Source organism: Sorex araneus, chromosome 1, assembly GCF_027595985.1.
Source record: "Sorex araneus isolate mSorAra2 chromosome 1, mSorAra2.pri, whole genome shotgun sequence".
Taxonomy (NCBI): domain Eukaryota; kingdom Metazoa; phylum Chordata; class Mammalia; order Eulipotyphla; family Soricidae; genus Sorex; species Sorex araneus.
Genome location: NC_073302.1, coordinates 420,223,975 through 420,251,483, shown reverse-complemented (window position 1 = coordinate 420,251,483; position 27,509 = coordinate 420,223,975). Strand labels below are relative to the sequence as shown.

At 37.5% G+C, this 27,509-nt stretch overlaps 1 protein-coding gene across 5 annotated transcripts in view; it reads right to left on the bottom strand.

Moving 5' to 3' along the window:
- Positions 1 to 27,509, bottom strand: part of PTPRZ1 (protein tyrosine phosphatase receptor type Z1) — a 185,121-nt gene that overhangs the window by 92,107 nt on the left and 65,505 nt on the right. For all 5 annotated transcript variants that reach the window (XM_055124219.1, XM_055124218.1, XM_055124220.1 and 2 more), the window contains exon 3: positions 21,041 to 21,106. In XM_055124219.1, coding sequence (XP_054980194.1) covers positions 21,041 to 21,106 — 66 coding nt within the window. The remainder of the gene's footprint in view (positions 1 to 21,040; positions 21,107 to 27,509) is intronic.

The window sequence follows — 27,509 nt, the reverse complement described above, 5'->3', positions numbered from 1 at the left end:
TAAGCCTTTGCCCCACGCCGGCTAACGGAGGAAATATGTAATTTCTGGCAGAATTTTCCCAGGACTTTATACAGAAATCCAAAACCGCGCGGACGCGGCCGCGTCCGCGCGACTTAACATTTATAATTGTCATCAATGTGAAAGGGTTCCATTTGAACAGGTCAGACTTGGGGGGGAAGCTCCAAATAATAACAGTAAGTTTTTGTTGAAATATTGAAGGTTCTTAATGTAACAGCCACCTCTGGACTATGAGCTAAGCAAAAGCCCCACGCTGGCCAACGTGGCGTGGAGTACACCATACTACGAGGCGCAGGAAGGGGGATGAGGGGGAAAAATTAAAAAAAAAAAAATGGAAAAGGAAAAAGAGAAAAAAAAGAGAGAGAGAGAGTTATGTCAACTATAGTGAGTTTTGTGTTGAATTATGGAATGTAATCAAGGTAAAGAAAAAATGAAGTGAAATTCATTAGTTATACAGTAGGGGGTAGGGGGTGGGGGCGGGGGGTAAACTGGGGTTCCTGGTGGTGGAATTTGGGCACTGGTGATGGGATGGGTGTTTGAATATTGTATAACTGACATATAAACCTGAGAACTTTGTAACTTTCCACATGGTGATTTAATAAAAATTTAAAAAAAAAAAAAAAAAGTAGGCTGTGAAGAGTAAGAGTGATAAGGTAGCATCTGGAGACAGATTTAGGGATGGGGAATAGGTTATTTTAAAGGATGGTTTAATTGCTTTTTTTTCTTTTTGGTCCATACTTGGCTCACAGGTTACTCCTGGCTCTGTATTCAGGAATCACTCCTGGAAGGCTTGGAGGATAATATGGGATGCCAGGGATTGAACCAAGGGTTGACCATGTGCAAGGCAAGTGCCCTACCTACTGTACCATCTCTCCAGTTCCTAAAGGATGGTTTTAAGACAGAGGTTTAGGCAGGACTGGACATTGAGAAGGCAGGGTCACCCTCAACGTGTCTAAGATTACTGGAGATCAAAGAAGTGAAGATACAGATTATGAATGAAGGATTGATAGCCTATGAAGGAAAGTGAAAAGAGAGAAAATTGAGGAATCATATATTGTTATTTACAAATTTAGATATGGGTAATAAGAAGGCTGAACTTCATACTGCAGGTCTTCAGCTATAGTGCAGAATGACATCGTGTGGAAGAAAATGAGATTTGGAAGCAGAACCAACTTCAGTTCAATTCAGCACTGGTGTTTACAGGACAATTCAATGGAACCACAGCAATCTCTCTGCAACTGGAATAACAATCTTGACTACAAGACAGCCATGAGGTAATATATGCAAACAGGTAGTATGAAACTTTCTCGATTTTCTCAGGAAAAACTAACAGCACAGTCTTTCATTGTGGGAGAGAGGCAGGAATGGGCTTGAGGGAAATAGCAAAATACAAGAGGCTGCAGAGAGAAAATAGTGAGTAAGGTGTAAGGCATTTGGCTTCCATCCTTGAAACCATATACAGTCCCTTAAGCACTTCCAGGAATGATCTGTGATCAAAGGTTGAAGAATAAGCTGGGCATGTCCCCACAAAAAAAATACACTAAATGATAAAATAGTGAACACTGAAGACTGATATTCCCTATAAGAGGGCCCATAAGCTAGAAGGGGCACCACAGATGTTTGTGTGCTTCTGTGTGAGTGCACTGTAGCACTGTAGCACTGTCATTCCATCGTTCATCGATTTGCTCAAGCAAGCACCAGTAACGTCTCCATTGTGAGATTTGTGGTTACAGTTTTTGGCATATCAAATATGCCACGGGTAGCTTGCCAGGCTCTGCCGTGCAGGTGGGATACTCTCGATACATTGCCGGGCTCTCCTAGGGGGATGGAGGAATTGAACCTGGGTTGGCCATATGCAAGGCAAACGCCCTACCCGCTGTGCTATGGCTCCAGTCCCTGTGTGACTGCATTTGGATGAATAAGCAAAGAGAAGAGGGAGTTGCAATGCTGCAGTGAAGGCCAGTAGATGGGAGTAGCGGAAGAATGAAGAGGTCCAGGAAACAGGGTGTAAAGACTTACACTGTCCCCATCTCAAATATGGAAAGGGACCGGAAAGGAAAGTTTAAAAAAAAATCATTGAACAGTTATATCGACGGCACCCCCTGTCACCTTTCATGTTTATAATGATAGATGAGAGCAAGGCGTCTTAGTCTGCGGTGGATCTACAGCTGTATCTTGATATCAGATATTTTACTCATCAACATCAGAAGTATCACTGCTGACATTGAGTAATTCCAGAACCCATGGTGAATACTTGTTGCTCGCTTACCCACTCTCCCCTAACAAATGCCACATCGGAAAGGAAGAAAGTACTCAGTGATTAGGTCACTGTGATTAATGCTATGACCTGTTTTTTTTCCAAATTGGTCCACTGTCTTTTAATATTCAAGACTGAGAAGAAAATGGGTTTGATTCATTACAGGACTTTTCTGTAACATTTGCTGTTAACTAACTGGCCATAGTAAAAGGCCATCAGACTGTTTATGGAATGATAAGAGAGAAGAAGAAGGAGATTTGTTTCCTTTGTTGCTGTGGTCTTGCTGTTATAGAGGAAAAACAGGACCTCACCAAGATCCAGAAACTACTCCAGACAGCAGAGCCCCGAAAATGGACTTAGAGTCATTGCCAGCCCCCACCCCCATACCAACATCAAATTTCCTCTTCTCCAATAACTGGATGAGCCCAACTGTTATGGCAAAGAAGCACCAGCACAGTGGGGAGCAATGCAGGTTTCCTGGGAGCAACAGCACCATGTATATACCCAGTACTTTATTGTCCACATACTACAGGGTATGGCTTGGACAAGTTTCCTACATTTGGCCAAGTTGGCCTAAGACTCAGTATTTTAATACTGAGACACAGATATAACCTGATACATACATACATACCTACATATTTTGCACTGTAGCACTGTTGCCTCATTGTTCATCGATTTGCTCGAGAGGGTACCAGTAACATCTCCATCGTGAGACTTCTTGTTTCTGTTTTTGGTATATCGAATACGCCATGGGGAGCTTGCCAGGCTCTGCCATGCGGGCAGGATACTCTAGGTAGCTTCCCGGGCTCTCCGAGAGGGACGGAGGAGTCAAACCCGTGTCGGCCACGTGCAAGGCATGCGTGCAAGCCCTACCCTCTGTGCTCTTGCTCCGGTTCATATCTTATACATACATAAATATGTATTTTATACACACATATTTTTATACATATTTATTTGTTTCACTTTGGGGCTACACTTATCAGGAACTTAGCAGGATCAATGGCCTCTCACTGCTCTGTACCTGAGGTCACCCCGCACTGTGGGACCTGAAGGACCATGTGGTACTGGGAACTAGAATCAGGACTCCTACACAGCATGCTCTCCAGCCCACTTAGCTCTCTTCCAGACCCTCGATGTTCATAAATTTTCCACAGAATTGTTTCCTTGCCTTGGTTAAAAAAGCATGATGCCTATATAACCAGAGACTGAGCTTACTTGAACATGAGACCATTGGTCTCTCCTTCCTAGACACACATCACAAAGTATCAGAATTTCTGGAGGCATAGGAATCATGGGAGGATTAAGGAAGATGATGTAAGAAAACACTTCAAATTCACTGTTGCAGTTAGAAATTCTGTATTTTTCATCCTCCGTATTCTGTCAAAACTCAATATAGTTTTCATTTGCTCACATATAAGGAATGTCTAGTATAAAATTGAATATAAGGGAGGTTGAGAGATAGTGCAGTGTTTATGGCACTTGCCTGAACATGGATGACTGGTGTCCATCACCGGCATCCCATACAGTTTCCCAAGCACCACCAGGGGTGATTTCCAACTGCAAAACCAGGAGTGACCCACTAAGCATTGCTGGGTGTGGTCTCAATGTTCACCCCCAAATAGAATATAAGTCTGGTATGAGTCAAAGATGAATAAGGTTGCTTTTTCAATGAAAGAACTCATGTTCGAGGCAATACCAAAGACATATCAATGGTTAGTAATACTAAAATCTAATATGTTTAACAGATTAATGCCAGCACTGCAAATTATAACTAGGTCACATTTAATTGTGAGTTACTAGTGATGTACATACTGGTAAAAATGTGTGTATATATATATATATATATGTATTTGTATGTATCAGTGGGGCTCGAGTGATAGCACAGCGGTAGGGCATTTGCCTTTCATGTGGCCGGTCATGTTTGATTCCTCCGCCCCTCTCGGAGAGCCCGGCAAACTACCGAGAGTATTGCGCCTGCAAGCTGAGCCTGTCAAACTACCCGTGGCGTATTGGACATGCCAAGAACAGTAACAATAAGTCTCACAAGGAGAGACATTACTGGTGCCGCTTGAACATATCTATGAGCAACGGGATAATAGTAACAGTGATATACCAGTGTGTTAATGGCCGGGACATACAGCAGTATTCTATTGACATTAGGAGCTGCATTGAACTACACGGGACCATGAAGAATTCCTGAATTCAAAAGGCCTGAAATATATCTTCAGTGACGGGCACGTGTTGTCAAATTAAAGGTGAGGAACAAAGCTAGGATTGCTGATCCTAGTGTAAGAAAAAAAGATAATTTGAAAAAGCAGCAAAAGTAGTATATGCTGATACATTTTGGAGAAGGCAGAGAAGGAAGTGGAAATGGAGCAGATTTTGAGGCTCTAAAAGTCAGAACAAGGGATTTGAACTTTTTTTTTTTCTTTTTGGATCACACCCAGCGATGCTCAGGGGTTACTCCTGGCTTTGCACTCAGGAATTGCTCCTGACAGTGCTTGGGAGACCATATGGGATGCCAGGGATGGAACCCAGGTCGGCCGCATGCAAGGCAAACGCCCTACCCGCTGTGCTATCGCTCCGGCCCCGGGATTTGAACTTTTGAGGTAATGCATTGAAGGAATGTGAGCAACAGGTGTCAGTCATTTCTAGGTTTTATAGAAATGACTTTAACTACAGGGTAGAACGGGTCGTTCAGTTAGAAATTTTAGCAATGATTTAGGTGAAGAATATCAAGGACCTAAAGTTGGAGAGAAGTGAGAGAGAAAGAGAGATTTGAGGGAGGAAAATAATCAGATCTGGGGATTTGATTAGCCATGGGGAACGGAATTCAGGGATAGCAAATGATGGTTTTATTGACTGAGGTAAGTGACTGATGATGATGGTGCCATTTGTCAGGAGGAAAGAGTTTCTATTTCCCCTGAGAGACAGATGCAAGTCATCCTCCTCAGTCATTCTACACATTAGCTGTCTGAGAACTTGGGTTCAACACTCAGCTCTCCTCAGAGAGTGCTCATATGTCAGTTGCGTAAAAGTGGTCAAACCAGATTCTTCTTTGGGTGAGTTTCTGTTATGGACATGCCAAAAACAGCACCATTGGATCCCTCAGTCCTCCAGGGCAAGATAGCTACTTTCAGGGAGCTAACATGATCCAAAAACTTTAGTGCAATGATACTGTACATGAAAAAAATCCAGCTCCTGCCTTACTATCTTTATTTTTGAAGAGATAATAGTGATTTCACCAGTAGCAACATAAAAAGTAATTTAACATTAGCAAATTCCTGAAACATGTAAGTTGAACAATAATATTCTGTGGCTCTTTATGACAAAGCTAGAAATATTCTTTGTAATCACAATAAAAAGAACTGGAATTGAAAACATAATTTTGCAAAGAATTAATGATCTCTTTGCATTTTGCATAAACTCTTCTTTTCTTCAGTCTAACTATTATATCATGGTTTGTCCAAACCAACTGAAAATTTTGGCGGCAGACACTCATAAGGATATCATTTGAGGGAAATGATGCCATCTAAATGTATTCTTCCTGAGTAATTTATCAAAAGCAGTCCAAAGGGATCTAAAATAACTTGTGACATATTTAAACAAATACAAAATATTAGCCAACTAAACCTAAAATGGTAAAATAAAAAATGTGTAAATGATTATTAAAACAGGTTTCTCTTTGTTTAGACAAATGTTTGGACTTGATTTTTAATACTTTAGTTGATTTCGCATTACAGTTCATTTTTAAATGTGTTATTAAACACACATGTAAGAATCAGTTTATCACTGAGTTTCCAGCCTTCCTGTTTTCTTAATGTCTACTTACTCTATAATTACTTTCAGTCAGCGAATGCCCATAAACGAAGCAGAAGCTTAAATTATGGCTCTTTAAATTTTTTCTTAATTTTCAGTGATGATGTTTGAATTAAGTCTTTCAATAAAAGAAATTCCGTACATGATAATTTATCAATCAAATAAAATGAACTGTTAATCAACTTACACTGTAAAGAGATTTATGCAACAGACCATTAAACTAGCAAGTGCTCCTACTCTTGTAGCAGATACACAGAAAGCAAAAAACTAGAGTGAAACTTTAAACTAAGATGTGGTGAGCTTTTTGTTGAAATATTGAATGTAATCAAAGTAAAGAAAAAGTAAAATGAAATTTATCAGCTACACAGGTAGGGTGGGGGGCTTAGAGGGTGAGGGGGCGGGGGGGGGAGGTTTACTGTAGTTCTTGATGGTGGAATATGTGCACTGGTGAAGGGATGGGTGTTCGAGCATTGTGTAACTGAGACTTAAGCCTGAAAGCTTTGTAACTTTCCACATGGTGATTCAATTAAAAAAAAAAAAGATGTGATGAGTTAGTGTGAACAAACTATCAATCTAAAGAAAGATAAAACATACTGTCACTGTCACTGTCATCCCGTTGCTCATCCATTTGCTCGAGTGGGCACCAATAACGTCTCCATTGTGAGACTTGTTGTTACTCTCTTTGGCATATCTAATACGACACGGGGAGCTTGCCAGGCTTTGCCATGTGGGCGGGACACTCTCGGTAGCTTGCCAGGCTCTTCCGGCTCTCTGAGAGGGACGGAGTGCAAGGCAAACACCCTAACCGCTGTGCTATTGCTCCAGTCCTATTTGAATTGTGATAAGTTGGTTCTTTGAGAGCGTTGCCTATTATACAAAATAAAAATATGATTAATTTATGTCTACTTTTCATCCAGACTAGTGGATGATTCTGTTAACAATCTTTTCAGTAATAATAAATTTAACTTCCAGAATTTAACTCAAAATAAGAGAAACAAAAGCAGATAAATAAATTTAACTCAAAATAGAAAAAAAAGAATATCTATGAAATTTAAAAGCTTCTGCACTGTGAAAAGAAAAGACATCTGGATGCAAAAGAGGGAATATTTTCCTATCCTATGCCTCATAAAGAGCTAATATCCAAGACATTGTAATATCTAAAATGTAAAAATCATGGCTAGAGAGGTCATATATGGGTAAGGTACTTGTCTTGCACATAGGCAATCCATGTTAGATTCCTTGCACCCTATACCGTCCCTTGTGCCCTACCAAGAGTGAGCCCAGAGTGCAGAGCCAGGAGTAAGCCCAGATCACCACTGGGCATGCCCCCCAAACAAAACAAAACTAAGAAATATTAAAAAACTCAACAGTGAAAAGTAAACAAGCTCATCAAAAAGTGTGGAAAACAACTGAAGGATACCTACAAATTTCACCAAAGGGTATCTACAAATGACCAAAAGTCATTTTAAAAAGGAGCTTCCTTTTGCTTACTATCAGGCAAATAAAAATGAAAATATCAATGGAAGCTCTCCTCTCATCTTTGAGAATAGCCTGTATCATAAGTATCAGATGTATAAAAGTTAATTAATAAGGTTGTGGATGGAAATGTATCCTCATACATGAGCTATCTGATCTCTCTGGCCCTAGGGTACAATGTTCTTTAAGGAACAAAATATATAAATTGCTATTATAACAATAAAACAACAGTAATTTATACTCATATGGTGAGTTCTTTGGGAAATATCATGTGCAAACTGTTGAAAGCAAAGGCTCTTAAGTTATCCTGATTTTCTGGGTAAAAATTCTGACCTATCACTTATCAGCTGACTGATTAATCATAGGTGACTTTCTTTATCTTGTGTTCCTCGGTATTTAGACCTACAAATATAGTTCACATCAAACTTGAACCCCAAAGTATTACTATGAGTCTGGAATAAACCGGGTATAAGGGAAACCATTAGCATAGTGTTTGGAACAAAGTAAGTGGTTTGGTTACAGCTTTCTCCACTATACAACAGCCCTCCCTTTTACTTTCTCAAGAAAACTATTTGATGTTCCGGGTGCTGCTTTATTCCTCATAGCGTAGCCTAAAACATCCACGCTACCTTCCACCGAACACAGAACTTGCTGGCTTCTTCATTTTCTTCATATTTCAGCTGAAAAGTCTTTTTTTGGTAAGTCCCTCTTCATTTTGACTGAGATATTTGTCTCTCATATCACTGTGTTTATTCTTCCCATTTCACTCTGCAATGCCTTGTGTATTTATTTGCTTTTCTCTTCCTTTCCATGATACAATGTAAGCTTACTCCAAGCAGGTCTTACCTGTTCTGCTAACTGTTGTCTCTACAAAGATGATTGCTGAATGAGTAAATTGGTTAAATAATAGTCTATTGATAAAATTATTATATTTGTTAATTTTTATGATTTATGTGAGTTGAGCTGGATGCTCTGTGAAGGCAGCAAAAAATATTTTCCAAATAACTAAAATACAAAGTAAAATATACTTTATAAATGTAAGGGGTTATAATAAATAAATAAATGAATAAATCCACTAAATAAGTCTCCTTAATAAATAAATAAATGAACAAATCCACTAAAGTAAGTTCTTGTAACATTTCTAAGCAGTTAAGGACAATTTGGTTCAGTGGAGCATGCACTGGATTTAATGTAGCATGCCCTGTATATTTCATGTGACCCACTTTGTCATATTAGGAAATTTTTGTATGCATACTACATGGAAACTCTTATTTGAAACCCATAAGGATAATGTTGCCTTTGCAGATTTGTTTGTTTGTATTTGACATCACACACAAAATTCTAAGAGAGGCTAAGTAACAAAAACTTTAAAAAGTTACAAAACAAATTCTCACTGCAATATCCGGATTCCATTTATTTTAGTTAGAATCCCTGGCAGCCTTGAATAAAAGACATTCATCACACTCAATGATGTATTCCTGAGGTCCTTGCAGTTCTTTTCTAATCCAAATGATTTTACTGAAAAAATCAAGCACAATTGAATTTTCTTTGTTTTTCAATTAAAATTAGTGGGTAATTCAAGAGTAGAAACTACTGTAATTGGATTTCTACTTTGCTAGGCATTTATTACAAAGCCATGGAATATTCTCTTTCCCCTTCTTTTATATCAATTAAATCTGCATGCATTCTCAATGTAGAAGAGCAACACATATCACTACACAGTAAAAGACTAAAAGGGTCCGTTTTAACCTTCCTCTCTACAAGCTTCTCTTTAAAAAGATATACGTCTTTAACTGATGATGTAGAACCTTAGAAGGCAATTTGAGGAGCTAGAGGGATATCAAAGCAGATAGGGTATTTGCCTTGTATACATTTGACCTGCTTTAATCTTTAGCATCCCATATGGTTCCCCAAGCACTGCTAGAAGTAATTCCTGAGTGCAGAGCCAGAAATAAACCCTGAACATTACTGAGTATGGCCTTTAAATACAAAAAAAGAAAACAAACAAAGACCAATTTGAAATTATGGACAATTACATGGTGCCTCTGTGTTGACAGTCTCATCTTCTTTCTTGCTTCCGATCCAAAGACCTTTCCACCATGACCTTATTCTGACATTTCAACCCAAGTAGCTCTCAGTGTGGACATGAATCACTCTGTGGAGAGAGTCACTTTCCCTGAGAGCTTTCCCAACCCCATGTGGGGACTGAGATCCCATACCAGGCAGGTCCGCCCATATAGAGATTTTTCTAAGGCGCTGAGTCCCTGTGGCAGGCCAGTGTCCCAAGGAATGCCCTCCTCACCTCACTGAACATCTGACACTCTTCCCTGATCAGTCTGTTTTGTAGGTGCACTTCTCACCAGGATTGCACCATGGCATTTGGCACTGCGCCACTATGCCACTATTGCTCCATTCCACTGACATTAACACTTATTTTGCTTGACTGCGTCGAAGGATTTTAAGACTGACAATATTCAAAAAGAAATGGAAGGGAAATTAAGGAAGAGGAAGAAGAGGGAAAATTCAATATTTTTACCCATGCTTTACATTTGCATCCCTTAGTGGGATTTTTTTCTGATTGCCTACATAATAAATGAAACTTTTTGTACATATGTCCATTGACTTGCTTAGAAATTAAGTCAATAAAGAAAATAAGTCTTGGAGATCACACCATGTTGGCACCAACATTTTTAATGCTGCATGGACATAACACACCTAACACATACACAAACATCTATGGAGTAGTTTTTCACTTTCCTACTCTTGGATATTGGAGCTAATTCCAATTTTTGTTATTTCAATCACAGCTCAAATTAGTATTCTGTATATCCAGACTTTCAATGTCGCAGTTATCTCAAAATATTAGAGTGGCAAATTGTAGAGAAACTTCAATGCCTTTGATTTATGAATTCTTGAAAGCTTCAAAACCATGAAATAACAGGAAAAATTTTCAAACTTTTCTGATGAAAGTGAAACTATTCTTTTATCTGCAATGATCTGAAGAGCCCAGAATAACTCACTGGTTAAAATCATCTCTCACAAATGGACTGATTCTATCTATAAAGGTAGTTTAAGTTAAACATCTTCCCTAAGAGGGCTCCCACGGAATTCAAGTGAAAGAGCAGTTGTCTGATAAATACCTGAAAATACTGAGCTGCCCCAGAGCAGATTCTGTGAATGTAGAAGCCAGCACTTGGATAAATTACCAGTAACTGGTAAATTGACTTGTGTAGAGGATGGTGGAAGACTGGGTGTGTGGGGCTTCTCTTAAAAGATGGGAAAAGATAACAAGAAAACTGTCATAGCACCGAAAGTTACACTTTATTTTCACTGAAAATAACTAATTTTTAAATGACATTGTTTCTATATTAATAACTTTATCATCTAAAAATAAATAATAAAAACCCAAATATAATTGATGAGTTATGAAATGAAATATAATTATAAGCCATCATTTTTCAGCCATGGTACCCAATGAAATATTGGGTAACCAGTTTCTTGAGTGCAACTCTAAGTGCTTTTTAGACCCAATTCCAATATAACATAAGAGAAATTATGTTGTCATATTTAATAAGTGTTGTGATACAAGCCTTCCTTTTCAGTTTTAAAGGTAATGCAGGATTTTTAATTAAAGGTAATTATGTCCTTGACAATGAAGTTTTGTTACCTATTCTTAATAGGTTTTAAAATAGAAACAGCTCTACTGTTTAAAAATAGTTTTACTCAAAATTTATTTCTTCTATCTACAAAGAAAATTGTATAAAAACATTATTAATTGTGTTATCTTGTAAAATTCAATGCATTGTGAGAAAAAGTTATTGAGGCAAACAGATGATGATATGTGGTTTGTTCATTTTGATTTTTAAGGGTTTGGGGCTACAGCCATCAATTCTCAGGGCTTGCTGCCAGCAGTGTTCAGGGTACTATGTGCTGAGGATTAAACTTGGTCCTTTCACATGCCAAACATGGGCTCCAGCCCACTGGTTTCCTTCTATAACCTTTGTTGAGCAAAAATGAAAGAATCATATTAGAATTCCATCAGTTGAGAAGGTAGGAATTGCTCACGGCATCATATGTGTAACTGGCTGCATGCAAGGCAAGCACTTTCTTTACCTGCTGTCGTATCTCTCCAGCCCCGACAGCACCACTTCTAAGGGAGACTCGTGAAACCTGTTCTCTAGCCTGATATGATTAGTCTCTTGCTCAAGACAGGGATTAAGGGTCATAGCAACTGACTTCAGGATTAGTATAGCACATAAACGGCGCCCACATTCCACAGGTTCTCATGAGGGAAGCTTTCTATTCTCGCAGATGACATTTTTCTGCATTATGTCCTCTGGGGAATAGGTACAAGGCCACTATGTCATCACTGCCTACAACATTTCTGGAGATTTAGGGTAGAGGAATGTTAAGAGCCTTCACTTCACTAAACAGTAAGTGTAACATTCAAGTTCCGGGCACACTTATAATCACAACATCTTTTCTAATATCTTGGATTCAAGGAAAAGCCCTTGATTCAATTTTCAGGACACTCAATAATGATCTCTGCTCATAATCAGAGAGCAATTTCCCACTCATAATCAGATAAGGGCATAATCAGATGTTCCTTGGTCTTCTCTGTCACTAGTCACCGAAGAGACTTGATCATCATCTTATTGAACCCACAGGGTTGGGAGGATTCAAAAGGTGCAGCGAGCAAAGGGAAGGTCACCAGTGGGGCATCAAGTCTGTGGAATTCCCTTGTGAGTTCCTACCTCCATGTGCTTAATGAAAAGCATTTGATCAAAATGGAAAGCTGCTTCTTATAAGCTGCTGTTTCCAGAAAAAAACATCTTGTCATGAAATAACCTACGAGGGACGTCCCCTGACAAACAAGGGAGAGAGAATTTCTTCTGTTTGCACTGGACATGGCTGGTGATGTCTGGCTTGGCACACTGCCTCCAGGGTGTGGAGGAAGGGAGGTACGGAATGCAGAGGAGGAGTGGCTATGCCTAGCTGCAGGTATTAGAGAGAGCTAGAACATGCTTGGTAGTGTTTTCAGAAGGCTCCATTCTTGACCACGTCATTGCTAGTCATGGTTTAATTGTGAGTTTTCATGTAACTTTAAGGTTCACTGTGAATGAACTCAGGCAAAGGTGTAGAAGTGTGAAGGTGAATGACATAAAATGAAAATTTAATAGAATTTTTTTACTTTGAAAATGTAAAAAAAATGCCTTAGATATTTTGAGGTGGTTTATGTATTTGAAGCCATGGCTTCAATCCCTGTATTCTGTTTAATACCCCCAGAGTATAAAAGACTAAGATGACAATAGCCCGACATTAATGAAATCGGAAAGCATCTCCATACAGTAGAGTTTCACAAATCACTGTGAGTCACTTCCTTTACCTGTACATGTCTGTTCCGAGTCCTTTATAATACTAGTTTCCACAAGGGAAACATAGTCTATGGTATTTTCTGCTACCAGGCAGGAAGTGCTTAATTAAGATGTGTCACTGTGAGGTTTCATTTTTATTTATTTTAGTCTTTGAACATTGATTTAGACCACATCTACTGTTCTTGAGGCTTCTTCCTGTCTCAGTGCTCAGGGATCACTCCTCCCTATGGTATATGATCCCTTGGTGCTGGGGATTGAACCCAAGAAGAATGTGTGCCAGGCAATTGTGCCAACTCCTGTACATTTGTTCCAATTTTCTCAGGGTGTCCTTTCTCGGGGTTTCCTGAGCAGTACTCCGGGCAGTAGGGGGCAGAGCCTGGCGATGCTCTGTCTGCTGGTGCAGGTCTGATGGGCGGGTTAGTACTCAGGTTTGGCAATGGTGCTCACACCCAAGGATGCTGGAGGCCACCACGGTTGCACTAATAGCGCTGGGTGAACAGGGGATGCAGAGTCAGGGATGGAAATCAAGGGCCCTGTCCAGACAAGGCATGTGCTTCTATTCCCCATAAAAGTTATTTCTATTACCACCGTAGCACTGTCATCCTGTTGTTCATCGATTTGCTCAAGCGGGCACCAGTAACATCTCTATTGTGAGACTTGTTACTGTTTTTGGCATATCGAATATGCCACGGGTAGCTTGCCAGGTTCTACTGTGCGGGCAGGATACTCTTGGTAGCTTGCTGGGTGCTCCAAGAAGGATGAAGGCATTGAACCCAGGCCGGTTGCATGCAAGGCAAACACCCTACCCACTGTGCTATTGCTCCAGAATAATGAAACCTGATAGATGAATTTTTTTTTATTTTTCTTTACAATTCATATGGACAATCTATTAAAAATTTTCAAACATGTCACTCAGGGTTAGAGACTAAATTCTAAGAAAACTACTACCCAATAATGGAAAAATGTAACTTTAACAGGTTGCTTTTATCCTGTGGAGCTGATATTGATAACTTAAGATGTGACAATGGTGGGTGGCCCAACGACAAACACAGAAGAAAGAAAGCTCTTACTAAATAGCAATCCAAACATAATTCTATCATATTTAAAATTTTTTAAAGGTCACTCTAAATTACATTACCAAGAGCCAAAATTTAGGAGAATATTATTTTTGCAAAAATTATGAGGTGTATAATGCTAGAATTGGGAAACTTAAAAACAATAGAAAAAAGAACAAGGGACAATGATAATATAAATTTTTTAACACTTGCCCCTTTACCAGTGCACATTGCCCAGCACCAATGTCCCCAGTACATATTTCTCACCACTAATGTCCCACCTCATCATTCTTGATATGAAATGCATGCTCTTTTGGAGCCCACTCAATAACAATGAGTTTTTAAGCAATTAAATAATGGTGGCGGGTGATATAGGAAGGGTCCTTTGGAGAGTGGTAAAGGGATATTGACACTTGGGAGGTATGTTTGGTAGGATAAACTTGTGCCCCTAAAACAACCTACTTCCAATTTTGCTCTTGTAAACTAACATCACCACTATGAATTAAAAAATGAATTAAATATATTTTTAAAAGTTTTAAGAGAGTTTTTTTTTTTCTGAAATTGCCAGAGAAAAATACGGTAAGAGTCTTGCATATATCTACTTGGCAAAGTTTAATATTTATCTGGCCAGCAGCTGTTTGCTGCTTAATTGCTTAACATTAGGAAATTGGAAAATGGTGTGATTATCTACTTAAGACCAAATATTAATTAGGATCAAATAAATATAGTCCCTTAGATCTCTGTGGTATCTAATCTATATAAACGCCTTGCAGTGATAACTCATGAATGATTAAACAAAGGCCAGATACCCTAGAATAATTTGCATCCTATGCCAGTACTTCATTTTCTACCTAATTTACTTTTGAAAACTGTTGATAGCATAAAAACATTTTTCCATAGGACTTGGACTTTAAACAAATGCTTCTTATGCATAAGGATGAAATATGAAATAGCTATGAAAGAAAGGAGATAGTGAGTTGCTTTTGAAATTATGTTTTGAAACATGATTTATCCAGACATGTACATTTTGGGTATAAAAGTTCATAAATAAAAATCCAGAACCTTCACCTCAAATCTACTCTAAAAGCCACATAAATATCCTAAACTGCCTTTCTGCATTATTTCCACAGAAATTAGGAAACAGTTATTCTGGTAAAAAAAAAAAATAGAGGGTGCTCTCAAAGACAAAATATTTTCTTTTCCGAAGAGAATGAATTATTTCAAGTTAGCAGAGAATCACTTAGAACATCGAGATCTAGAATGGGGAATCCATTGATCTACAGGTCTGTGACATTATTGATCATGCATGGAAAGATTTGAGCTCTGGGGTGGGTGACAGTTTGGAAACACATTCTGAAGGCATTCCAAGGCTATAGTAACCTATATAATTTTCCTGACTTTTAAAAAAGTATATACTTTCTGGTAAATGAGGTAGAAAATGTGACTGAGCTGCTAGTGCTTCAGACAATCAACCATGAGATATTGATTCACGGTGAGTTGAGAAAATGATCCCGAATTGTGAAATGAATGCAAAGTGAAATCACACTACAGCAGAGGGGAAAATCAAGTTGTGAGATACAATCAGTGCCCTCACTGGTATCCTGGTTCATTTGGGAGAAATATAAGTGTATAATGATAGGACCATTTTCCTAAGAGAATATATCCATTTACACATGAATGGCAATTGCCTACTGCTTAAGGAAAAAGAGAAGATTTATAAAGTAATTTTGACTTTTTTTTATCAGTAAGGAAGACTGCTTGATTTTGGATTTATTGTAATAGCATTATTTTGGGAAACAGATCAGCATAAGTACTTTCTGAAATGTTAAAAATCCTTCTGAAAGCTTTATTGGCCTTTCGTCAGTTTCATAACTCAGGATTTACCTTCCCGAAGCCCTGGAGAATCTTTATTTGTAAAGGGGTAAAGGGGAAGTATCAAGAAAGAGCTTGCCAACCTGCACCCCAATCTTCCATTTTCTGTGGCAATATGAGATATTAAATTCAGTGGACACATGCTTCAGTTTGTAGAGCTATATCTCTTGCCATAAAGATAAATCTAGGATATGCCAAGTGTGGCCAAAATCACAGTCAAGTCTTTACTTGAGGACTTTGTATTGTTTTCCTGAAAACATGTATGGCCTCGAGGTGCTGATAAGGGCAAGAGATTAACTCCTAGATTTGCAATCTCTTCCAGTTTGTCTCGATGTGTATCATATTTTTTCTTGATGCTTATTCCATAATAATACCTTTTTCTTGTTCTTCACCTGCATGAAGAGGATTTCTAGGTTGGAAGAAGATTTAGCTTTTACTTACATTTCCCCAACAGAAGACAGCAAGAGCTGTTATTGCTGGAGACAAAATTCCAGTATTAATGTATGATTTTCCTTAAAAGAGCATATTCCATTTATATTCTTTAGGATAATGGTGCTCTCTCTCCTCTCTTTCTCTCTCTCCCTCTCTCTCTCTCCCCCCTCTATCCTCTGCTTCATAGATTTAATAATATGGGGAATGGATTAGAAGGTGTCTAGAGATTTATACTCAAATCACCTCCACCTCAGAGTGGCTCTTCTTTTTTCCATTTGTTACCAGAAATTATTGTGTGAGTGCTGAATGATGTCGAAGGATGAAATTTCAGCCCATGTCCACAAGATCTACCTTAAGTCTCAGGTTGATGCTTCTTCCTGGAGACCATCGTTCCTGGGCCGGGCACCAGCGCTGCTTGCCTGGATCGTTTGCCTGCACCTCTGCTGCCATGACTCACGACATCCCTCCTGGGCATCTCCAACATCTTCCTCTTTGTATTTCCGAGTTTTTGAGAATGAGCTTCACGGTTCAGTTACCTGAGCGTTGGGGGTGGCTGCATTTGCAACTCGGAAGATTCAAAGTGAAGAGGAATCTGGCCATGTGGCCAGGTACATCAGCACAGAAACTGCAGTCTGCTCCACTTGGTGTCCTGCTTTGTGCTGTCCTCAGCTTCTGCTGCCGGCTTTGTTCCTCGGCTGTAACTATTTCCCAGAGGCTCCACGTCGCCTCTCTCTCGACTCGAGCTCCCTAGCTTACCCACTACTGATCTCAACTTTCCTCTAAATCGGTATGAGTTCTCTACCTTGCCCAAAGTATTGCATTCTTACCGTTTACATAATGAACCTGAACGTTATTGTTAGTGTTCTAGAGCTTTTCTTGGTAGGAAGTTTCCTGTACATTTTCCTGTTAGGAAGTTTTCTACAGTTTCTTAGAGGACTGAATGCCAGGGGTCAGAAGACACCTCTTAGTTCCTCCTCATTATAGTCATGAAAGGTCTGACAAGTTAAATAGTCTCTTACCTGGATGCTACATGGTAAAACTAGTGAATTCATAGGTTTCCTAGAGAGTCATGTACATGCAGATAGTCACCAAATAAAGGAAATAAAACTCAATTCTATCCATATCTGTACATATTTCAGAATCATTTTTTGAGTTTGTGCTTCAGTTGTGAAAGTATGGTTTGCATAATTAAAAAGTAGGAATATAACAAGTCATTTACATTTTTTTCATCTTTTTGCTCTTTGGAAATCTTTGAAGTTAGAATTAGCATAGAGAAAACATAGCAAAGCAGCTAAATAAGCATTACCTTTGGTTGGTCTTCACTGATTCATAAAATAGGAAGATGACAAAGTAAATTTGAAACAATACAATGATATTTTACCTACAATTTGGAAGCATTTAATAAATTTTGGTGATAGACAATCTGTGGCTTAATATTAGTGCTTTAAAAAGTTAACCATATATGGGAGGGAACTTGTGGACAGTGGTACTGGGAAATGTACACTGGTGGAGGGATGGGTGTTGGAATACTGTATGACTGAAATCCAATCATGAATAGCTTTGTAAGGGTATATCTCACAGTGATGCAATAAAAAAGTTTAAAAAAAAAGTTAACCGTGTAATAGTCTTTCTCTTGGTCTTCTCTTTCTTGCCAAAATATACAGTTCATGAAACAGAATACTCCAGTATAAATTTTTCAATGTAAGGGACTATTAACATGACGGTGATGTGGATAGACTCCAGACTCTATATGTTTACCTCTGCTCACTGATGAATACTTATTTCTATACAGTTTTGCTGCTAGATACCTGTAGCAACTATTCTCACTCATGATGCTTATGCTATAGCCATATTTTTGTTGTTGTTGTTGATGTTCTATACTAAGTGCTATACAAAAAAATTTAGAATTTTATATAATTTAACTGAACTCTTCCAGCCTCTATAATTTAAAAAAATCATATTTAGTACAGAACACATTTACAGGGATGATAACTCATAAATGGAAATTTAAAAATATACAGATGGTAGGAAGTACCTGTCTAAACTATGCATTCAAGCAAACCAACTCCTCCTAATCCTCTTGTGAGATTAGTAGAGACGTCCAGACTTGTTTAATCTGTTTGGACTTAAGTCAAGGCACTGTCAAATAATAATCACTTGGATTTGTAGTATACTTACTTAGAGAGGTTTCCTACAACAACGCAAAGCATTTATTTTATCCACGCAGAATTAAGTGGGGCATTATGAAAAACTTTTTAAAGACACGAAAGCTGAAATGCAGAGCAATGAAGAAAGCTGGTTGGTCTGCATGTAAGCATGTAAGTGACATCCCAAAAGTCTGACATTAGAAGCTCCGATCTGATTTTTGTGACATCCTTCTCCCCTCCCCCCCAGCTAACCACATAGAGATCTGACTCTAACTGATGAGAACAAAAAGTGGTGGTTTTCACAACAGCTAATTAGAGAGAGAAAACAGAAGGGAATGCCTTGCCACAGTGGCAGGGTGGGGTGGGGGGGAGATGGGATTGGGGAGGGTGGGAGGGACACTGGGTTTACGGGTGGTGGAGAATGGGCACTGGTGAAGGGATGGGTTCCCAAACTTTGTATGAGGGAAGTATAAGCACAAAAGTGTATAAATCTGTAACTGTACCCTCACGGTGATTCTCTAATTAAAAATAAATAAATTAAAAAAAAAAAGTGGTGGTTTTTCTCCAACTGCCTGGTGCTTACCTAAAGCTAATCCAAGTTTAAAACCTTTTGTTTCATTACTCATTTAAAAAAATGGCAGAATATAAACAGTATCTAGTAAGAGGTAAAAGAATTCTGCCTCTGATATCCTCTCAGAAACCCATTTTCAGGGGTACAAGATGCTGGGAATGTCCCTAAGCTTTGCTTCTATGTCCATTTAAATATATTTTTTATTACAGAGGTGGAAAATCCTGCACTGGTAATGCTTGAACTTTCTGTTTTCTTCTTCAGTGAAAATGTGAAATGAGTGATCTGTTTAATATTATGTGTGATGCATCATAGAGGGAAAATATTATGTTAAAAAGACATTTCTGGTTCTAGAAAAATTAAAGGCACGGGCAAGCCGGAAACCCCAGCTATTATTCTATATAATCCTTTTCCCTCCTTGAGTTATGCTTGTCCTATATTCTCTTAAGACAAATAAAACATTAAGCCTAACTGTATTAAAAAAATATATGCCAAACATCAAATCACACATACACAGTCTTATATTATGGCTCTTTGCCTTCCATGAATAGCATTTTCTACTTTAAATACTTTTTGGCATAGAAATGTTGGCATTTACTATGTAGACAGAATATTCCACTTAAAGAAATACAATCGGTTCTGTATTTAAGCCTCCCTTATTTGGAGAGTTCGGATGAAGTGTCCAATATAGTGATGTCTGTGACCCTATTTGTAGCCAATGACCCTTTAACCAAAACTTTAAAGGTGTCTCACTTTAAGAACACTTGACCACATATAAGTATAATAATTTTATTCAAGTGGCTTTCCACTATAGTGAAAATGAAACAACCATACTTTTTAAAGTCCAGAAAATAAAGAGTATTTTAATAGTGACTACTTCTAAAAGAGAGCTGAAAGATCTAAGAAATGAAACAGAAGAAAGGTCTTAACATTATCTGATAATTATGAGTTATGTGCTTATAGTTTTTAAAGAAAAAAGACTAAATGACTTAAAGTTTTTCTCCCCATGGAATTATGTCTGCTTAAATTTAAAAAAATAGGTAAAAAGAAGGAGGGTTTTCTGATACACTAAGTAAGATGAAGGTACTATGGGAAGGACTGAATTTTAGTGCTGACGTTCTCTGATTTACAGTTCACTGTGGAATGACAAAGAAGACTTGCTCACCTTCTTATAATAATTTTCAAATGGGATTGCTGACTGTATTACTAAACTTGTCATTTCATAGCATAATTATAGCGTACATACTGAATAGAAAAGTTGTTCTTAGTCTACAGAAGAATACACACACAACTGAAAGAAACTAATAGCTTCTCCTCCCCTTTCACTTCTGTTTCTCCACCCATCTGGAAGTCATCAAGGATTTGTCTTGTATCTTCACCTATTGTATTATGTAATCTTTTAGAAACAACCTAAGCTTATATGATTCTGATCATTCTTTGATGTGCTATATAATATTTTTAAGTGACTTTTGGTAAAACAATGAGTTCTTCTATAGAAAATATTAAGATGTTCTCAGTAATTTTTAATTAAAATTCAATTTTAATAAATAGTCAGGTTAGTTGCAGTGCCAGAATACCCTAGTATGATGTTCTAGGAACAGAGAATTTTCCATCCATAAAAAGCATCAAGGTAAATGAAATAATTTATTCTTTAAAACATTTTTTGGTAAGCTTCTGACTTCACCCATTCTATAACTTCAATTTTCCCCCACTCAATAGATCTTGAGTTTTGAGCAAGATGATTCTGCCTGATTATATAGTAACACTCTACACATAAAACCTAAAGGGACATAACCGCATATACCTGGGATTAAAATCTAAGTCTGGTAAATCTGATATCAATATATATTACACTATCAATTTACTAACAAATCTACTAGAATTTATTTTATATGGTGTGTTTTAATTACTGAATATCCATAGGAGATGTTAAAATAATGCATTATCAGAAAGTTTTACATATAAAAACAATAAAAAACAGCAGTTTATATTGAGCAGTTTAGTAGTTTTAAGTTGTTTACCTGTATAGGACCACCCAATTTCTTCAACAAGTTTTCTCTGTTGTCTATAGTATCCATAAGCCCAATCTATAAGAAAGAAAAAGCAAATGATAAATATGCAGAAAATGACGCTTTTAATCTAATTTACAGTATCTCCTCTCACTTCCACCACCTTTATAGATTTCATTATGCCTATTCTTGTATTTAGTATAAACTTGAAGGCACAGGTCAAGAATGCTAAAGTTCAGCCATTAAAAAAAAGCAAATATTCTGAGTAAAGTAGTCATAGCTTAGAAGGACTTATTTTGAAGATGAGAGTTAGAAAGGACAGTTTGTTCTATCTCCAGATCTTTCTGAACATTCTTTAAATTCCTTAAACTTAAAACCTGAAATCCTATTGACAAGATGCAGGAACACAAATATTTGGGTTTATAACAACTTTGTTTTGGGGGGGTGCATGCCCAGCTATGCTCATGGATTGATTACTCCTGGCTCTGCACTCAGGGATCACCCTTGGTGGGGTTCGGGGCACCATGATGGATGCTGGGGATAGAACCCAGGGCATGTGCAAGGCAAATGCCCTACCTCTTGTACTATGACTCCGGCCCCCCTTTATAAGGCTCTTATATTAAAATTCGGTGGCATTGATAAGGGGCATATAACCAAGTTTTAATTTTAATGCTTCTAGAAGAACCAGAGACTGCATGTTTTAAAATTCTAGTTCCCTAATCATGAAAAATCAAATGAAATAACTTGAAGTAATGGAAATTTAGAAGCATGTATATTGGGTGAGAGAAAGATTACATATTAGGTGGTATAGGTGAATTTCTCTCTTTGAGCACAGAGATGTTTGAGTACAGTAGTACAGCAGGAAATTTAGAGCATCATAAAAATATGATGTAGTTTTAGTTACAGAGAGTAGTTTTAGATCCAGAAAGAGGGCCCAGGGCTATCGAAAGGAAAATGAGTGGCAGTCACAGAGTCTCACTGCATAATTCAGTTTTCCTGGAGCCATGTGTGCACCCCAGGACATAGGGATGCTATGTTAACAATTAACACTATTATAAACATGTTAGCTAACCTCTGATAATAATTTGCAAAACCAAAACAAAATCTACTAATCTTCTCTGTCTCATTGGAGCTATAATTTGACTTTGTTTTGATTTCTTTCCTAGTCCCTACAGCTTTAGCCTTCATTGGTTGTCTAACTTTTGGTTCAGTGTAATTGTAGCTTGACAATGAATAAGCCTACTTTTCCCATGGCTGCTTAGGTTGCTACTACTTTGGGGGTATTAGGAATAATGTTTACATTAATATTAATATATATATTTATTTTCCCATTTGTAAAGGGAATATTTGTCTTTTAAATTACTTTCCCAGAGAGTGGTTCGATAGCATTTAAGGTTTAGTCTGGGGCAATTGTTTCTTTATGATCAAGAAATATGGCCCAAAGGATATTAGAAATGCCTTTGGAGGCCATTTTACTCAAACTTCAACAGTCTATCAAAAATTTTCCTAATTTGGGTAAGTTAATTGATGCCATGGTAATACGTGTGGGAATGATGTATCTGGGTAGCAGCACTGCACTGTAGTACCTTGGTCCCCATTGTTCATCGATTTGCTCAGGTGGGCACCAGTAACGTCTCCATTGTGAGATTTGTTGTTATTGTTTTTGGCAGTAAGTGACAAAATTGGAAAATTGAACACATGTTCCCACTGCTATAACACTCAGCCTTCACCAGTGTTAAGGATTCCTGATAATCCTCTCTCCTTAAATGTTTTACCCAAGCAGGACCCCTAGAAGAGAAACACACCTTTAAAAGAAACAAAATTTTAAAAAAAGATTTATTTGGACAAGTAAACTATATTGAATTAAATGTGTGCCTGATTTGCCCTATCTATCTTGCGATAGCACAGGGCGAGGTCGTTTGTCTTGCACACAGCAAACCCGGGTTCGATTCCTCTGTCCCTCTCAGAGACCCCGGCAAGTTATCGAGAGTTTCCTGCCCACATGGCAGAGCCTGGCAAGCTCCCCATGGTGTCTTTGATATGCCAAAGACAGTAACAACAAGTCTCACAATGGAGACGTTACTGGTGCCCGCTTGAGCAAATCGATGAGCAATAGGATGACTGTGATACTGATATTATGATCTTGCCCTGAAAGTATACAATGTCTTCAGGGATTAGATTTTTGTCCTCTTCTCCATGGCTCTAATATAAATACATCAGAGCATTTAAATGCATCTTTAAATGTAAGACTTTTTTGAGATACAAATGCAGCTTAGTGATTTTTAAACAAATACAGTACAAATCCTGCATTTAAGACATATTCCATCAAAGTAAATAGCAAGTCTTGTTTTAAAGATTTTTGTCTAGGAAATGGCATCAAAGTACCAGCAGGTTTTAGCTTTCTTTGTGGTGCTTTATCACTACACGGTGAGCATCTGTCCTTGGCTTTTAATTGCTTACTTTAAGAAAGCCCTTTGCAATCTGAGTCTCCCAGGTGTTGGTAAGGCTTTTCGAACTCTTTCTGCATTGTTCCCTTAATTGTTACTTCAAACAATCCGTTACACATTCATATGCTAATGACACAGTTCCTGGGCGTGAGAGAGTACCTCACTTTGAAAATTCTACTTAGAGGTCTGAGAGATGAGATCAGATAGCTCCAGTGAGCAAGGAAAAAGAAGCTAGGTTCACTTTTAAAAAACAACAACTTCTGATCACATTATATTCCTTGAAAAACAGTACAGCAACTGTAAACTACAATGTGTCAATTCTATTTGATGATGTATATGCAACCTACCAATTGCTCGCACGTTTTAAAATCAAAATAATAAAATGTAGACTTTTCATTCAAGTTTTGTGGATTTGGGTTTCATCCCTTTTGTGTTTTGATTTTCTATTAAAAGGTCTTTGCCAGGTCTGTTTGTGTATGAGTATTTCAGCATGGTAAAACTAAGAAATATATTTCAGTAATTAATTGTATACATGACAAATATACAACTAGAAGATATACATTAGTAATTTTTTTAAAAGTTAGGTAACTCTAAGTGGTTTTTTAAAATATTCCTTTATGAAATGACCTTTTGACCTACCACCAAAAATGAATTTTAGTTTGTATTATTTCAGGCAACCTTAAATATTTCTACTTTGATCTATGCCTTCTTACCTTCAGAGTCCTAAATATATGTAAATGTACACTCAACACCCCAAACAATAGAAAGAAAACTTTGATAACTTCCACATAGAAAAAGAGATTTAAAAGGCCACCATTGTCTCAAAGTTTTAACGTACCAACAAAATAAGAGTGTTCATTTTTACAATCATTTTACATATTTGAATTCTAAAAGTGCTTCTAGTTTTAGTCTTATCCAAAGTACAACTATCTCCTATCAACCAAATATTTATTACTTGCACCATATAATCTAGAGCAGTGCTCTGATAAAACACACATGAGTGTAAGTATGCACACTTACACATACCTTGATGTAATGAGGTAGTTAAAATGAATGATGGGGAAAGAAACAGGGTTGCCACAAAGAAAGAAACTTCCTGTAGAAAACAGCCACAGATATAAGTCTGAAAACTAGGGTTGTAAAACTACATTTCTCAAAATGGACATATCTGCCGCATTCAAAATAATTGGTATGGTGCTTCAGAGTAGGAAAAAAAAGATGTCAGCTGATGGTGGAAATCTGGACTGTGGAGAAGGAATCAAATTGTATCTGAAAGCCCTTGAGGAAGATATGACACTAGAAACTCAGGGTGGAGTTGAACTTTCCAAGCAGAGTTCGAGGAAGAATAGCAAGAAATGGGGAATCACAGAACCACAGGTTGGAGATGTCAGTTAGACACTGGGGTTGGGGCCTCCTAACTCATTAGGACTTGGTCACAGCTCGCAAGCATCACATAATTTTGACACATTTTTGCTTTCCTTTTGCTCTCTCCTGTCTGGATGCCTTTTGGACGTAGGAAGAAGCTGGGTCATCTGTCTTGCAGGTGCAGGGTTGCAACCTGCGTCTTTGGCACCACTCACATGGCGAGTGTGATTCCTTCTGGCACTGTGGCTGTTTGTCATTCCCACTGCCCCAACCAGAAGTGAGGGCACTGTGGCCAGATGTGTGTGAGCACTATAACGAAGTGTATGAACCTCTGGAGACTGCAACAACCACATCAAAGGAATCTGGTAGGTAAGAGTTGGCTGCATTGATGGGAGGGCTGAATGTATTTCATATAATAAATGTGTTTTAATGAGAAATATTAAAGAAGAGTAGGTAACACATAAGCAAACATTTCTAACTTGAGGAGGTTAGAGGGTAATAGGCATAAACAAAAATAAGAAGTTGGTGAGCCTGGAGTCAAGCTAGTGTCATTGGAATAACTAGCATCCATGAAATCATTTGACAGCCATATCTGTATAGATGTTTATATAAATGATGTACGTGACAGAGATATTGAGAATTGCCCCAGCCATCTCCATCTATTACTGGGGAAAAAAGTCAAAAGTCCCCTCTCAGAGACAAAAAGGAAATAATCAGAAATAGAATTTCCTAGGGGCTGGAGCAATAGCATTAGCCGGTAGGGCGTTTGCCTTGCACGCAGCCAACCCGGGTTCGGTTCGCAGCATCCCATATAGACCCCTGAGCGTTGCTTGTGGTAATTCCTGAGTGCAGAGCCAGGAGTAACCCCTGTGCATCACCAGGTGTGACCTAAAAAGCAATATATATATATATATATATACATATATAAGTATATATATACATACATACATATATATAATTTCTTTGAAGATAATCAGCTTTTGATTAAATAATCATTGTATCACTGTCATCCCATTGCTCATCTATTTGCTTGAGTTGGCACTAGTAACGTCTCCATTGTGAGACTTGTTGTTACTGTTTTTGGCATATGGAATACGCCGCGGGTAGCTTGCCAGGCTCTGTCGTGCAGACAGGAAACTCTCAGTAGCTTGCTGGGTGCTATGAGAGGGACGGAGGAATAGAACCCCGTTCAGCCACGTGTAAGGCAAACGCCCTACCCTCTGTGCTTTCGCTCTAGTCCTGATTAAATAATTCCTGGGTGAATGTGACACCTGGCCTTTTAAGTCCTAGGTACCTTGGGATACACTATTGAAAATGTCTATTTAAGGAGAAAGCTGAAGTTTATGATCCTAGTCATCTGAACCAAACCTTGATTAGCTAAGACAAATTTTTGAGTCAAAGTAAATCTGTCCATGAAAGTAGTGTTACATCTATAATATCATACACAACAGATTTTCTTTGCATGTCAGCTTCCTGTCATCCATTGTCAAGGATGGGTAAGTTTACTGTCAAATTGTCTTTTATAGAGTCTACTTTTACCTATATGGTATATATGCAAAGAGATAGTGAAAGTAATTTAGCTAATTATGGAAATTTAGATAACAGACTTGTTTAAGATTTGGTGCAGTATTATACTTACAGTCAATAAAGACATAATCAACTCTCTCCCCAAATACTGCTTTTTAAAATTTGTTTATATTACTTATCTTCAAAACCATTTGGTTTAATTTCACTTGTTTCCCATTGTTAGAAAGATCAATGTCACTGTTTTTCTTAACCCTCAAAGAAGATTTTAAAACAAAAGTAAATTTTATAAGTACTAAAAACTTAAAAGTACTCAGATTTAAACTATAAATTTATATAGGAGGAGGATACATTATTCATGTTGTCAAAGATAAGGAACTCAAAAAAAGAAAAACCCATGAGTAATGAAAGTTTAAATGACTTTTTTTTATTTAAGAGTGAGATTGAAGAGATAAAAAAAATTAATCCTACAGCATTTGAAAAAAGGTAAAATTATCAAGGAATATAGAAAGTGTGAATATAATGTATAATGCACTAAGTAAAAGAACAAATGAGTCATTTTTTCTATATGCCTGTTTTGGAAGTCAGGCCTCCAATTAAATAATTATTTCTCATCAGACTAAGAAAAAATTTCAAAGTGAGTAATTAAAGTTTATTGTTTTATATTCATGAGTATTGTGTCTGATTCCCCAGGGCTTATTTGTGTGTTAGCAATATCTACCAAGCCTATTTAAAACTTTTCAATGTAAGCCCAAAATACCCTCAGACTTGTATTGAAAAAAAAGCTAGTACTTTTTTTTATATTTAGATATATGTGTTTACCACTCGTGATTTACCTACAATCCCAAAGCTGAGGTATTTTCTCTTGAACTATAATTTTAATCTTTAAATCTTAGTACATGCCTGCTTTAGCTAATCGGAAAAATAAAAATAAGTGATTTTTAAAATCCTGTATAATCCAATCACATACAGATAACTTCTTAAGATTTTGTACTTGTACATGTTTTCTAGATTTTGTTATGAATATATGATAAATTTATACTTTATTTAAATGGAATTATATTTTTGTTATTAGATTATCAGATTTTTCTACATAATAATAAATGACTGGCATTGACAAGTTAATAATTTTTGTTTTTATAGCA